The sequence below is a fragment of the Triticum dicoccoides genome, chromosome 3A (genome assembly GCF_002162155.2).
Source record: "Triticum dicoccoides isolate Atlit2015 ecotype Zavitan chromosome 3A, WEW_v2.0, whole genome shotgun sequence".
Lineage (NCBI taxonomy): Eukaryota > Viridiplantae > Streptophyta > Magnoliopsida > Poales > Poaceae > Triticum > Triticum dicoccoides.
This window is the reverse complement of record NC_041384.1, coordinates 385,869,826-385,884,720: the sequence shown is the minus strand read 5'-3', so window position 1 is coordinate 385,884,720 and position 14,895 is coordinate 385,869,826. Positions and strand designations below refer to the sequence as shown.

At 42.7% G+C, this 14,895-nt stretch overlaps 1 protein-coding gene across 2 annotated transcripts; it reads left to right on the top strand.

Moving 5' to 3' along the window:
* The first annotated feature begins 1,998 nt into the window (after positions 1 to 1,998).
* LOC119268268 (serine/threonine-protein phosphatase 6 regulatory subunit 3-like) lies at positions 1,999 to 9,592 on the top strand. Of its 2 annotated transcripts, none has more exons than XM_037549860.1 (19): positions 1,999 to 2,279; positions 3,184 to 3,287; positions 3,995 to 4,081; positions 4,168 to 4,243; positions 4,345 to 4,419; positions 4,594 to 4,647; positions 4,895 to 4,954; positions 5,047 to 5,163; positions 5,426 to 5,520; positions 5,829 to 6,031; positions 6,179 to 6,276; positions 6,661 to 6,764; positions 6,839 to 7,004; positions 7,087 to 7,209; positions 7,309 to 7,391; positions 7,470 to 7,611; positions 7,749 to 7,778; positions 8,201 to 8,271; positions 8,360 to 9,592. In XM_037549860.1, exons 1-19 carry the CDS (start codon positions 2,241 to 2,243, stop codon positions 9,087 to 9,089), a joined length of 2,457 nt encoding a protein of 818 aa, XP_037405757.1. In that variant the 5' UTR covers positions 1,999 to 2,240; the 3' UTR covers positions 9,090 to 9,592. The 2 variants fall into 2 exon arrangements, with proteins under 2 accessions (XP_037405757.1, XP_037405758.1); XM_037549861.1 differs by having other exon boundaries at positions 2,000 to 2,279; positions 8,363 to 9,592.
* Positions 9,593 to 14,895: the final 5,303 nt, after the last annotated feature.

Genomic DNA, 14,895 nt, shown 5'->3' with positions numbered 1-14,895 from the left:
AGTATCCTCGGGGACGAGGGCGAGGCGGGCGGTGTCAAGGCTGCCGGCAAGGACGCGCCATCATGCGCGGCTGCCCCCAGGGGCGAGTCGATGTCGAACCCCCGAGAGCTGTCGGAGAGATGACGGCGACATCGCGGTGATGACGACAAAAGGGTCCTGCCCGGACAGCGGTTCCAGCAACAGCGAGCCCCACGGTGGGTGCCAACTGTCGTGGTGTTCTCGCGGGGAGAGTCGCGTCACGGCAGATGCCACATGGTGGCTTGAGGTGAGGGCAAGGCTGCAACGGAGATCCGGGATGGGATTGGGCAAACAGCACGCGGTGATTTAACCAGGTTCGGGGGCCTCCGTGGGAGGTAACAACCCTAGTCCTGCATGTTTGGTGTTTATATGTGGTGTATATGGCAGTACAGGGTTGCTCCTAGAGTTGTATAGAGGAGGAAAAAGGAGGCTGAGAGCGCTCCTCTTCTCTGCCTCATGTGTGTGTGTGTGTGTGGCGTGAGAGCCTGATGGTGTGAGCGTCAGGGAAAATGGGCTCCCTAGGCCACCTTATAAAGGGGTGCCTAGTAGACAAGGGGTGGCCCACCTGGCCTAACTACATCGTTGAAGTGTCACATGATGCATGAACAATGCCAGCTGCTCATTTATAGTGCCAACCGCTCATCTATAGTGCTCCACTGTAGAGCATGGGCGTCCCATTTGTGCAGGTCCGACATGACGTCTCAGTTGACTTGGCTGGATTCCAGCCGAACGGGCTCCACCCGGACGGCTCTATCCAGACGGGCTCCACCCGGACGGCTCCACCCGACCAAGCTGAACCCGGCCAGATTCCAGCCAGCTAGGTTCCAGCCAACCAGATTCCAACCAAGCAGATTCCAGCCATGGAGCACTCCCCTGGCAATGTTTTGAAGCGTTGTTTGGCGTCTTGGGCCTACTTGGGGGTCACCCCCCGACATGCGGCTAGGGTTCCCTCACGTCGCTCGTGGGAGCGAGCCGGGAGGGTCGGGGGAAGAGAAGATTATGTGTTTGGGGCTTGAAGTGTGACTTGGGGGCGTCCTGACAGTCGGGATGGGTGTGGTAGATGGTGTCTGGATCAATGAGCATGTCCACATCATTATAGCAGCATGCCAAGAACATCACCCCGCTTGTCCGTCCTGATCCCTATCGGCCAAATCAAAGAAGATCGATCGAGACACCCGACAATTAATTGCAGCTAGCCAGGATGTCGGACTGGATGAATGTCAATCACTAGGTGGAGATAGATCATGACCGAGATGCTCTGATTCCTCTTCTCCTTTATCTGTGTGATGTGTGTTCCTCACGCACACACACAAAGAGAGAGAGAGAGGGGAATTACGACAAACCAATGTGAAGAGACATACAAAAATTAGCACTGTCGTTGTGATCTCATTCTCAGGTGATTGCTTCCCCAACATTTTCTAATGACTCCTCTCTTGAGACGTGCGTAGGGGCTTGCGCTGAGCGAGGGTGACGACAGATGTTGGTGGACCGTGTATTGGCGATTCATGCAAGCGATGACCAATTCGAGAGTACTCGCGCCTCCCCGGTGCTAGGAGGTCCTCCAAGTCGCACAACTCTAGCGACCATGGTGCCGGGGCTTGCAATCTGCACTGGCCACGTCGATTGATCTCCTTCACAGAGGCGGAGGAGCAAGAAAAGATCGCCCACAAGAGGGAAGAAACAAAAATGAGGGTCGGAGCGTGTGGCCGATGGAGAAGGGGAGTCAAAGATGGAGACGATGGAGCAGTTGTTTTCTCGCTTATTTCTTCATTAGTATGCGAGGAGTTTAAATCGTGGGTGAAATCGTCACGCACGGGGAAGTGAAGGTTGAACCATTACCACTATATAGATCAGTTTTGAAACGAGTCCATGGTTCAGATTTTCCTATTTCTTTTTTATTTTAACAACACAAGTGAGCAAATAATTCGACCCATCGCCATCTGCGCTCGTCGCCAAAAGTAACAGCGCCCCTCAGCTCCAATCCCCCATCTCCAAGCCAAATCAAACCCAAGGAAAGCCCAAATAGAAAAGCGTGCTGTTTTTTCCTCCTCTCGTGCGCCTCCCACCCCCCGCGATCCCAATTCGATCCGCTCGCCCCTCTCCCGATCCACCCTCCTCCCCCGGCCGCCCAATCCGGCCGCCGCCGCCCGGATTCGCGCGGATTCGGCCGCGGACTCGCGCTCCCCGGGGTCGGAAACCCTAGATCCACCGCCGCCGCCACCATGTTCTGGCGCATGACCGGTCTCTCCGCGGCCTCGCCCGTGAGTTCCCTGCTCGTAGCTCCCCCAATCCCCCTCCGCTCTCTCAGATTGGTTCGTTCGCCCGTCCATATGTGCTGCGGTGGCTGCGAGCTTGGTCGTGGACCCGTTTGTTTAGATTGACACTGTGGATTGGGTGCGGCACTTGTTTGTGGGTTGTAATGCTAGCTTGCTCTTATTTTGTTCCCGGGTGCGCTGTGACTGCGAGTTGTGTGATTTTGCATTGGCGAGCTCGTGCATGTGCTGTTCTCGTGATTGGGTCGGGTTGCAGGGATGGAGTAAATGCCTTGGGTTCGGATTTGGTTATGTTTTGCATGCAAGTTAGCCCTGGGAATGACTCGGATCGTTGTGTAAACGGGGATGCATATGGCAAAGCTGCTGTGTTTCTAAAACTGAATCCCTGATCTGATGTGTGATACTATTTGAATAGCATCGTAAACTGAAGATTCATATGAGTTGGGTACTTACGCTGTTTTATGAAGAACTTCTGTGTTGTGGCTGGAACAGTGTGCCAGTGTAGCTGTTCCTCCCCTTTTTTCCATTCTTACGAGTTACTTGGCCTCTACTGATTTTCTTCTGAGATAATACCATGTTTGAGCAAAACGAAGTGCCTTTCTAATTCCAATTCTATTCGTTGATATTGTGTTCAGTTGCCTTCAAAAAAATCTTGTGTTCAATCATCCAAACTCAGCTGTAACCAGAATTGTCTGATAATTTTACTAAATGGCTCCATCATTCCATCTCATGGCCCACATGAATCATGAATAATAATGATAATTATAATATTATTCCATGGTCAATGTAAATAATTTTTTATCCTCAATGATATCTTAATATATTTTCATAGTATTGTAGAAACAAAGGTTATGAATCAACTTATACCTAACTTAATATATTATTGTTTCAGGTGGATACAATCCTAGACAAGGAAAATTTTACACTTGAAGAACTTCTTGATGAGGATGAAATTATTCAAGAGTGCAAAGCACTGAACACCCGACTCATAAATTTGTAATTTCCTCGAGCTTCTGTTTTTAGCTTGAGGTTTACATGCGTGGCATGTTTAATTTATTGTATAACCTTACTATTCATTTTCATACCGTGTACTAGTAGAGTAACAAAGAAGAATTTTATACTTTTCTCTTGAGATAGCTGTAACCGTTGTAAAGGAAACGCAGTCGCTTATTAAGTTAAGGAAATTATGAACCAGTCTACATATATGAGACAAGTACAATTGTTTTTGCACTTAATAGTTGCTGTTTTAATCCCATCATAGGAAGAAAATCTGCCCAGAATTTGTAGTTTGTTTTTGGCACTAATGCTGGCAGTAGTGATTTCTTCTAAATAGATGGTTCATATAGTTCTTTTGTTTACAAGCAAGGATCACTATTTTCTGAGTATGCTCATCTTGAGGGTAAACTGTTTCTATTCCCACTTTCCATTTCCTCTCCAAATAGATGCCTAGTTTTTATCTATATTAACCTGCAAAGAAGTGAATCTGATGCCTTCTGAGCAAATACAAGTTATTAAACTAGTATTTTGTACTGTCAAACCAAATTGGCACGTTGAGTTTTCGTATAGATCATCTGGTTGTGAATGAGTGATATAGTAAATACCTATGTTGGCCTTCAGTTTCTTGACTGTTATGGCATCCAGTGTTCCTTCAACTTATGCTATTGGTATTTCCCAGCCTATAATGCTTGAAATATTTTGTGTAGCCTGCGTGACAAGGCCCAGGTGGAACAATTGCTTCGTTATGTTGTTGAAGAAGTTCCGGATGACGCTGAAAAAAAGCGCTCTTTCAAGTATGCCATTGGTCATTAATATTCATTACCTTTATATGTCAAGGGTTGAGTTTCCTCCTTTGTATAAATTCACCCATTCCTTGCAGGTTCCCTTTCATTGCTTGTGAGATATTTACTTGTGAAATCGATGTCATTTTGAGGACCCTAGTAGAAGATGAAGAGGTTAGAGTAAAAGCTTTCTTGTCCTTTTGACATCTTTGTCAGATATGTTTCATTACAACCATTCTAGCTAATTTTCTCTCTCTTAATCTTCTGCATTACAGTTAATGGATTTGCTTTTCTCATTTGTGAAACCTGACCATCCACACAGCACATTATTATCTGGTTACTTCAGTAAGGTATTTCATTTTATTTGGATTATTTATATCCGCATCATGGCATAAATTCGTTGTAAAAGTTCCCTGCTGAGGCTTGGTCTTGCCTTTTGTTAATCTGATGTTGAGATTTCATCTTGTAGTTGCTGTCATATTTATTACAAGGCTGAAGTCTGTTTGATTGCTTATTTGTTGTAGGTGGTAATTTGTTTGATGCTGCGGAAGACTGCCCCACTAATGAATTATGTTCAGGTATTCCTTGCCCTTGTATAAACAAGGAACAGTTTATTAATTCGCACTTAAACTATGGGGTATATGTCCATTTAGTGTACTTTCTTTGAATATTTGGGCGGTTTGGTTAATCAAGGAAAGCTAATACAGTATTTTGCGCTGGGTCTAGCTTTCACGCGAACAATTTTCTTCTGTGGTCACAAATTTCATCCGACAAGCTTGATTCTTGAATATTTCAATGGATTACAACACACTCATTTTTTAATAGGAGCATCCAGAGATTGTTGTCCAACTTGTTGACCTGATTGGCATCACATCTGTAATGGAGGTAAGATGTTATTGATAATTATTATTACATTTAGTGGATTGATGTTTCGGCTGCTACAGTTGGTTGACGCTGCTGCCCCTGGAATTCTTCAGGTGCTGATACGCCTGATTGGTGCTGATGAGACCATATATTCAAACTATGCTGATACAATGCAGTGGTTAGAAAATACAGATGTTCTTGGAATGATCGCAGATAAATTTAGCTCATCGGTGAGTTGGGGAAATATATAGCACTAGGGAAATGCATTTATTTGTTTATCTTGCCTTGTCGCCTTTGCATATATCTGCTTGTATTTTCTGAGACATAATTGCATACAAACCTAGCATTTCATTTGAGAAACATTTTGTCTTGAGATATTTTTTACCTATATAAACATAAGCCTCCTAAATAACAATATTCAGTTTCTCACTGAAAAACTTTAATTGAAATGTTACTAGCAGAAATTTGACATACTGTAATATTGCCAAGCAGGACTCTCCTGAAGTGCATGCCAATGCTGCCGAAATTCTTTGTGCTGTGACTCGATGTGCACCTCCATCTCTCGCTTCAAAGATATGCAGTCCAAGGTCTCAATCTTAGAACTTTATTGCCGTCACAGTTTTAATCTTTATTGGGAAGGGGAAAACCTTTCAGTAGGGAAGTGCATTTTTTTTGGTAGTGGTGAGAAGCACAGAAAGAATATCCATGCATTTCTTCTAATCCTTTACTTGTAAAGAGTCCATGTCCAATTTATGCTTGTAAAGAGTCCATGACTAATTTTATATTAAGAGGCTTTACATAGATGGTTACAAAGCCCTACATTTACAAGTAGGTTTCCTTGTTGGTTTTCCTTTTTGGATCTGAAATATTTATGCTCTGTTCTATGCAATTGCAGTTTTGTTGGGAGGTTGTTCTGCCATGCTCTTGAAGGATCAAGACCCAAGTCTGTGCTGGTTCATTCATTGTCAGTGTGCATATCTTTACTGGACCCAAAAAGATTGGCATCAGCTTCCTATCAAGCATTCAGAAGCAACGTAAGCCATGGGGCATTGGTCACTGCCAGTCCTGAGACAGTTGATGGTATGCTCGAGAGTCTAGGTGAGTGTTGGGTATTTTGTGCAAGATTTTGTTAGGAAAACCTTCTTTAATCAATTCTAGACCTTGTCTACACTACACCGTGTGTCATGGTTTGCTAGATCTAATTTTGTTTTGAGATTTATTGTTATAGCTGACATACTTTTGTAGGTAATTTGCTGAACTTATTGGACACCTCTGCTGCTGAAAATGTTTTGCCTACAACTTATGGATGTTTACGCCCACCTCTGGGGAAGCATCGACTGAAGGTACTGGATGTTGCAAATCCTTTCAGTTGACCATTTGGTCATTTCAATCTTGTAGTGATTATTGTTGAGCCTTGAGCTCTTTGTTTCCTGTCCAGATGGTCTTTAACTTTATTTGTATTTTGTAAAGGTGCATAGTGTTGTCTGGACTGACCTACTACTATAATTTTGGTGTGGTTACCTGGGGTTTAAACGTAGACGAGATGCATGCATGCTTGGATCTTAGTGTGATCAAATGCTATTTGTATATCATTTCTTTCTGCCGAGCCATACATTACGTATTAGTGTTATTTAGTACTGCATGCTCTTAAATTTCGGCAATGTTGTAGTGGCTTGGTAATTTCCTGCTCGCTTGTGTTAAACTGGACATACCCTTTTTTTTTACAGATTGTGGAGTTCATCTCTGTTTTGCTGACAGTTGGCAGTGAAACTGCTGAACAGGAGCTAATCAGCCAATCGGCAATAAAGCGCTCCATTGACTTATTCTTTGAGTAAGATGGATATATTATTTCCTTTTGCTTCATCATCGTTTAAAGGGCTATCTCATATGTTTGTTAAACCACAGGTACCCTTATAACAACTTTTTGCACCATCATGTCGAGAATATAATTGTTTCTTGCCTGGAGGGTAAAAGAACAGAACTTGTCGAACATGTTCTTAATGAATGTGACATTGTTGGTAAAATTCTTGCTGCCGACAAGCTTTCTTCTTTGGCAACAGAATCTAATGGGGTAAGTTATATTTATTATGCTATAACAGCTTTGACTTGATACTACCAAGAATGCCCCATCATGCTTTGCCTCTTGTGTGCAGCCTACTGTGCCGTCTGAAGGGAAAACCCCTTCAAAAATTGGGAATGTTGGTCACATGACAAGAATAGCCAATAAACTCATTCAGTTGGGAAATAGCAACAGCACAATCCAGACTCACCTGCAGGTATCTTTCCTATTTGTGCATCCACTCAATACTTTGTAAGTGTGATTTTTCTATAGTTTTGTATGCCTTATTTTGACCTGGCATTTTTTGTTTGAGTAGGGTAACAGTGAGTGGGTTGAATGGCAGACAGATGTTCTGGTCAGGCGAAATGAGGTGGAGAATGTTTATCATTGGGCTTGTGGGTAGGTTTTCTTTCCTTGTTTAGCATGCTATATCTTGCTTTCATTTTCTCTAAGTATCGCTGGACTTGTATGCTGCAGACGCCCAACCTCGCTTCATGACCGTGGTAGGGATAGTGATGATGATGACTTCCGAGACAGGGATTATGATGTTGCAGCTCTGGCCAATAACTTGAGCCAGGCATTCCGCTATGGGATATACAGCAATGATGACATTGAAGAGGTATACCAATGTGCTACTTTTGTTAGATTTTATGGTTCGCTACTATCAAAATATTCATTCCCTGCATCTTGCTATTGTTTCTACTGCTGCATTTTATGTGCAGACATGTTAATAATACACGCTGATCATTAATGCAGGCACAAGGGTCACTTGAACGTGATGATGAGGTATATTTAAGTAACCTATTGTTCTCTTGTTATTTGCACACGATTCTAGCATTCACTGCGATTAAATGTCGAGGCTTTCCTAAAAAAATGTTCACTGCAATAAACTGTATGTAGAAAAAGCCGACTATAAAGTATGAACTGCCGTGTTGTTTTAAGTTTGTTTGGAAACAACATTATGGTTAGTTTATCCACGAATGTATTAATGCACCGACAAGTACTCCCTCCATTCCTAAATATAAGTCTTTTTAGAGATTCCAATAAGGGACTACATACGAAGCAAAATGAGTGAATCTACACTAAAATATGTCTACATACATCCGTATGTAGTTTGTATTGAAATCTCTGAAAAGACTTGTATTTAGAAATGGAGGGAGTATATTGTTTTCTTTTGAGTATAGTAATCTCTTATATTTGCCTTTCAGGATGTCTATTTTGATGACGAATCAGCTGAGGTTGTAATATCTTCCCTGCGTCTGGGAGATGATCCAGACGGGTAATTTGCTATCTTAAATTGTACTCCAGCACTTGATTTCTTCTCTTGTAGGAGGTAACTCATTGGCAATGTATTGTGTGTTTAAAAGCAGTTCCCTCTTTACAAATTCGAATTGGTTCACGTTTGATGGAGAGAGAGGTATCAATGACCGTTTAGCTGCCTCTGTTCCTTCGTCCTCACCCAACTCTGAGGAGGCTTCCCCAGACACCAAGGAAGCTGATGATGGTGAAGCAATTGGCACTGAGGATCAAATGGAAACTTTGGGTCTTGGAAATGGTCCTGCTAAGGAGGCCGAAGATGCTGCAGAATGTACCAAACAGACAAATTTGAGCACTGAGAATGAGCAACTAGAAAGTGCAGAAGGTACTGAGCGGCATCCGGATGTTTCATTTCATGGTACTGAAGCTAGCACAGACGAAGCTGCCTCTGAAGCTAGCACAGACGAAGCTGCCTCTGAAGCAGCTGAATCTTCAGTCCCAGCTACTGAGACACAGGCAGAGAGAACAGTTGATAAACCAGCTGGCTCATCTGATTTGGACAATCCTATCTCTGAAGCTTCACCCGATCCTGATGTCAATGGGAGTGATTTGGCTGGCTCGGCATTATCTTCTGAGCAAGCTGTCCGTAACGAAGATGTGGAGGTACCGACCAAGACTGATGCAGTCGTGGATACTGAAATGAAAACTGATACAGTCGTGGAAACTGATGCAGTCGGGGATGTTGGAGTGAAAGCTGATGCAGTCGTGGAGGTACCAAGCAAGGAAGTATCTGCCGTGGATGTTGAAGCTAAAACTGGCGCAGCAGAAGCAAAAGAGTGAAGTGGCAGCGTATCTCATGGACTGAAATGGCATAGCTGACGAGCAATTATTAGTCAGACCCCTCAGAAGAAAGGCAATCATCTTTGCTTCAAGTGCTCATCAGCCACAAGCAACTTCGAAGCAAACTGCTGTACAATAAGCAAGTGTACTATTTTGCCTTCCATTGTGGCCAATCACTGTACAAATGGGCACCATTGTCTAACTGCACGCGCACACTTCATCAGAAATTGGTCAATTTGCTTCAAAATTTACCCTCCGTTTCATGGGGAACAATTGGTTGATGCGAAATGTCATTTGGCGGTAGTCTCGTGTCTTGCGATATGTGAAAGCACAATTCTTTTTGGATGGCAACTGTTTTGTCTACTTTAGTCTTTTGTTTCATTATTAGGTTAACTTTGGAACTATAATATTTCATATGGTATTATTTCTAGTTTAGCTATTGTAATTCTTTCTGACTCGATGTGCTTCAGTTCAAATAGAGCATGCTATTTTTTTAATGAAAATATTTCTGCTTGTTGCTTTAAATTGTTTCAGATCCAGCTTGTTAAACATGTCTTTTCTTGACCAGCTATTCCCTTAGTTGTTCTGAGAACTACCAAAGCAGTTTGCAAAATTTAGTTGAACTAGGTGGACTAGTAAAAATCCATGTATGATTTTTACATAAGATCTTAATTTCATGATAAGGCTAGCTCATGTCCTCTAACGTGAGAAGCTCAATCAGAGTGGAGCAGCATATTCATGCATGTAAGTGACCTTAGTGAAAAAAAAATGATTTGTAGATTAAATTGCTTGGTCGACTTTAAACATTTTCACCATTAGCTTTGTATTGTTGAGGACTTTGTAAAAAGTTTCGGGCTCCAAAGTTGCCATCTCATAATTATTAAAGTTGTCATTGTGTTGTACCAAAGTTATCACGTGGCAACTTCGATGTCATTGTCATGACAACTCACCATGCGACAACTTCAATGGTGATTTTTTTTTCTGTTGACACGTACACATGAAATCTAATATTGTGTTCTCGTAGAGATAACTTTGATTGTGAAGACTAAGTGGGATTAGTGGTTTGTAAGATAAAATATTGGCGACGGGGGATTTGAGCCTACATGAAGCCACGCATGACCTGATAACAACCCGTAGATGAAAACTAACATTTTGGCCCATTGTTATTACTACAATATAAATGCTATTTTCCCTTGATTTTTTTAGCCCAAATAAAAATCTCAGTGTTTTCTTTTCATGTGTTTATTTATTGCACCATTAACATGATGGGTGGCTTACCGACAAGAGAACGACACGCTGAGGGCTTGGTCCACTTAGGATACAACAGTGGTGGAAGAAAAAGTGAAGGGCAAATGCGGTATCTTGCACGACGCAACTGCTGCACGACGCAACTGCTGCCATCAATGGGAGGGTGTCTCACACCTAGTGATAACTATAGCATGGGTAACTTAGTTACTAGCAGCCCACACTACGATTACTAACATGTCAATTATATAATTATCATGCTGCCTATGCCAACATGAGACAATTACAATCGTTAGCTATCCTCAATATAGTTACTAGCATGATACAACTATAATTATGAGTTGTCTGTCATATAGTTACCAACGAACAACAAGTTACCAACATAGCGATTATGTAGTTGCCCAATTATTCGTGATATAGTTAGCAATATAAGACACATAGTTACCAGTTATTCATGCTATAGTTACCCTCATGCCAATTATGCAGTCACCAACCGTCAATTCTATAGTTACGTACATGATACAATTATAGTGCCTGTGATGTAGTTATCAACACGAGACAACTATTAGTTACTAGTTGTCCACGCTATAATTATCAACATAGCGATTATGCAGTACCCAGTTGTTCTTGCTATAATCATAAACATGAGACAACTATAGTAGACAAATATAGACATCAAAAACTTTTCTCGACCATTATGACACAATTATAGTTACCAGTAGCCCGTGCTACAGTTACCAACATGTTAACTATGTAGTTACTAGCTGCTAACTCTATAGTTACAACACGAGACAGCTATAGTTACCAACTGTCCATACTATTATTACCAACATGAGACAACTATAGTGACCTGTCTTCACATGCTACAATTTCAATATAGAGATTATGTACTTACCCAATTGCCCGTCCAATTGTTAGCAATATGAGACAACCACAATTATCAACTGCCCATGCTACAATTTGTCTAGTGTGCAAGGTTGCAATCACCATGATAGTAGTGATGTAGTTACAATGGTTGGTTGTGGTAATATCTAGATTTAGAATCGATAACTATACACGAGTATTTCGACAATCCACATAATATTTGCCCATAACAACATCTATATTTATACCTACTAATAAAGTATAGATTGCCTTTGCTCGTTCACTGTCAGCAATTTTGCATAGAAGTCCTTGCTATTTTAGGTATTCAACCCGCAGCCCGCCGATGCGCCCTAAAATCATGGGAAAAAATATATGCCAGAGGGTAGATTCAAACCCATGACCTCTCATGTCGGACTTACCTAAGTTAACCAACTGAGCTATCACATGTTCATGAATAGACATGATGCATTTCTAAATAGTATTAAAGGTTACTTGCATGGCCCTTTTTTAATCAAATCGATGGGCCTATTTGACCATCAAATAATCATTGCTAGGCCTTTTTTTGGGCCGCGAGCCACATACGAAAAACATAATCTCCAGTCCAATAGGCTGTAAAGCATTGATATTTCATGTGAAACAATCCCATTTCATTTCTTTAAGACGATTTCCACCAGTTTATATAGATCCACAAAGTTGGTTGTAATATCAACAAGAAAGCTAGAAAAAATAAAGGTGACAACGGACAAGAGGGTGATCAAACCGTTGAAAAGAATGATGGATTGTGGATGTGTTGCACCATGCAAAGAGGGACATGTGGGCTGAAAGAATTGTCTTGACTACGAAGGATCGTGTGTATGTGGGCTGGAAGGAACATCCAAGGAAGGAAGCAAGAAGATGAATTCTAGGGCTGCAAAGAGGGACATATGTGTGGGCTAAAAGAAAAGAATTAACTTGAGTAGGAAGGATTGTGTGTGTAGGCTGCAAGGAAAGAAACAACTAGCTGTGTTCTAAAAGAAGTAACAATGATTGTGTGTGTGGGCTAGAAGGAACATACAAGGAAGGAAGCAAGGGAATTTGAACTAGGGCTACAAAGAGGGACCTAACTTGAGTAGGAAGGATTGGCATATGTGCTACGTGTTGGGGAACGTAGTAATTTCAAAAAATTTCCTACGCACACGCAAGATCATGGTGATGCATAGCAACGAGAGGGGAGAGTGTTGTCTACGTACCCTCGTAGACCGGCAACGGAAGCGTTGACACAACGTAGAGGAAGTAGTCGTACGTCTTCCCGATCCGACCGATCCAAGTACCGAACGTACGACACCTCCGAGTTCTGCACACGTTCAACTCGGTGACGTCCCTCGAGCTCCGATCCAGCCGAGTGTTGAGGGAGAGTTTCGTCAACATGATGGCGTGATGACGGTGATGATGTTCTACCGACGCAGGGCTTCGCCTAAGCATCGCTACGATATGACCGAGGTGGAATATGGTGGAAGGGGGCACCGCACACGGCTAAGGAACGATCACGAAGATCAACTTGTGTGTCATGGGGTGCCCCCTTGCCCCCGTATATAAAGGAGGGAGGGGGGAGGTGTGGCCGGCCCCTAGGGGTGCGCCTGGAGGAGTCCTACTCCCATCGGGAGTAGGACTCCCCCTCTTGCCTTGTTGGAGAAGGAAAGGGGAAGGGGGAAAGAGGAAAGGGGGGCGCTGCCCCCCCTTCCTTGTCCTATTCGGACTAGGAAGGAGGGGGCGTGCGGCCTGCCATGGCCGGCCCTCCTCTTCTCCTTTAGGGCCCATGTAGGCCCATTAACCCCCGGGGGGGTTCCGGTAACCCCCCGGTACTCTGGTAAAATTCTGATTTCACCCGGAATGATTCCGATATCCAAATATAGGCTTCCAATATATTAATCTTTATGTCTCAACCATTTAGAGACTCCTCGTCATGTCCGTGATCACATCCGGGACTCCGAACAACCTTCCGTACATCAAAGCATAAAAAACCTAATTAGGATCGTCACCGAACTTTAAGCGTGCGGACCCTACGGGTTCGAGAACTATGTAGACATGACCGAGACACGTCTCCGGTCAATAACCAATAGCGGAACCTGGATGCTCATATTGGTTCCTACATATTCTACGAAGATCTTTTATCGGTCAAACCGCATAACAACATACGTTGTTCCCTTTGTCATCGGAATGTTACTTGCCCGAGATTCGATCATCGGTATTCCAATACCTAGTTCAATCTCGTTACCGGCAAGTCTCTTTACTCGTTCCATAATACATCATTCCGCAACTAACTCATTAGTTGCAATGCTTGCAAGGCTTAAGTGATGTGCATTACCGAGTGGGCCCAGAGATACCTCTCCGACAATCAGAGTGACAAATCCTAATCTCGAAATACGCCAACCCAACAAGTACCTTCGGAGACACCTGTAGAGCACTTTTATAATCACCCAGTTACGTTATGACGTTTGGTAGCACACAAAGTGTTCCTCCGGTAAACGGGAGTTGCATAATCTCATAGTCATAGGAACATGTATAAGTTATGAAGAAAGCAATAGCAACAAACTAAACGATGAAGTGCTAAGCTAACGGAATGGGTCAAGTCAATCACATCATTCTCCTAATGATGTGATCCCGTTAATCAAATGACAACTCATGTCTATGGTTAGGAAACATAACCATCTTCGGTCAACGAGCTAGTCAAGTAGAGGCATACTAGTGACACTCTGTTTGTCTATGTATTCACACATGTATTATGTTTCCGGTTAATACAATTCTAGCATGAATAATAAACATTTATCATGATATAAGGAAATAAATAATTGCCTCTAGGGCATATTTCTTTCAGTCTCCCACTTGCACTAGAGTCAATAATCTAGATTACATAGTAATGATTCTAACACCCATGGAGCCTTGGTGCTTATCATGTTTTGCTCATGGAAGAGGCTTAGTCAGCGGGTCTGCAACATTCAGATCCGTATGTATCTTGCAAATTTCTATGTCTCCCACTTGGACTAAATCCAGAATGAAATTGAAGCATCTCTTGATGTACTTGGTTCTCTTGTGAAATCTGGATTCCTTCGCCAAGGCAATTGCACCAGTATTGTCACAAAAGATTTTTATTGGACCCGATGCACTAGGTATGACACCTAGATCGGATATGAACTCCTTCATCCAGACTCCTTCATTTGCTACTTCCGAAGCAGCTATGTACTCTGCTTCACATGTAGATCCCGCCACGACGCTTTGTTTAGAACTGCACCAATTGGCTGCTCCACCGTTCAGTATAAACACGTATCCGGTTTGCGATTTAGAATCGTCCGGATCAGTGTCAAAGCTTGCATCAACGTAACCATTTACGATGAGCTCTTTGTCACCTCCATATACGAGAAACATATCCTTAGTCCTTTTCAGGTACTTCAGGATGTTCTTGACCGCTGTCCAGTGATCCACTCCTGGATTACTTTGTTACCTCCTTGCTAGACTTATAGCAAGGCACACATCAGGTCTGGTACACAACATTGCATACATGATAGAGCCTATGGCTGAATCATAGGGAACATCTTTCATGTTCTCTCTATCTTCTGCGGTGGTCGGACATTGAGTCTTACTCAACTTCACACCTTGTAACACAGGCAAGAACCCTTTCTTTGCTTGATCCATTTTGAACTTCTCCAAAACTTTGTCAAGG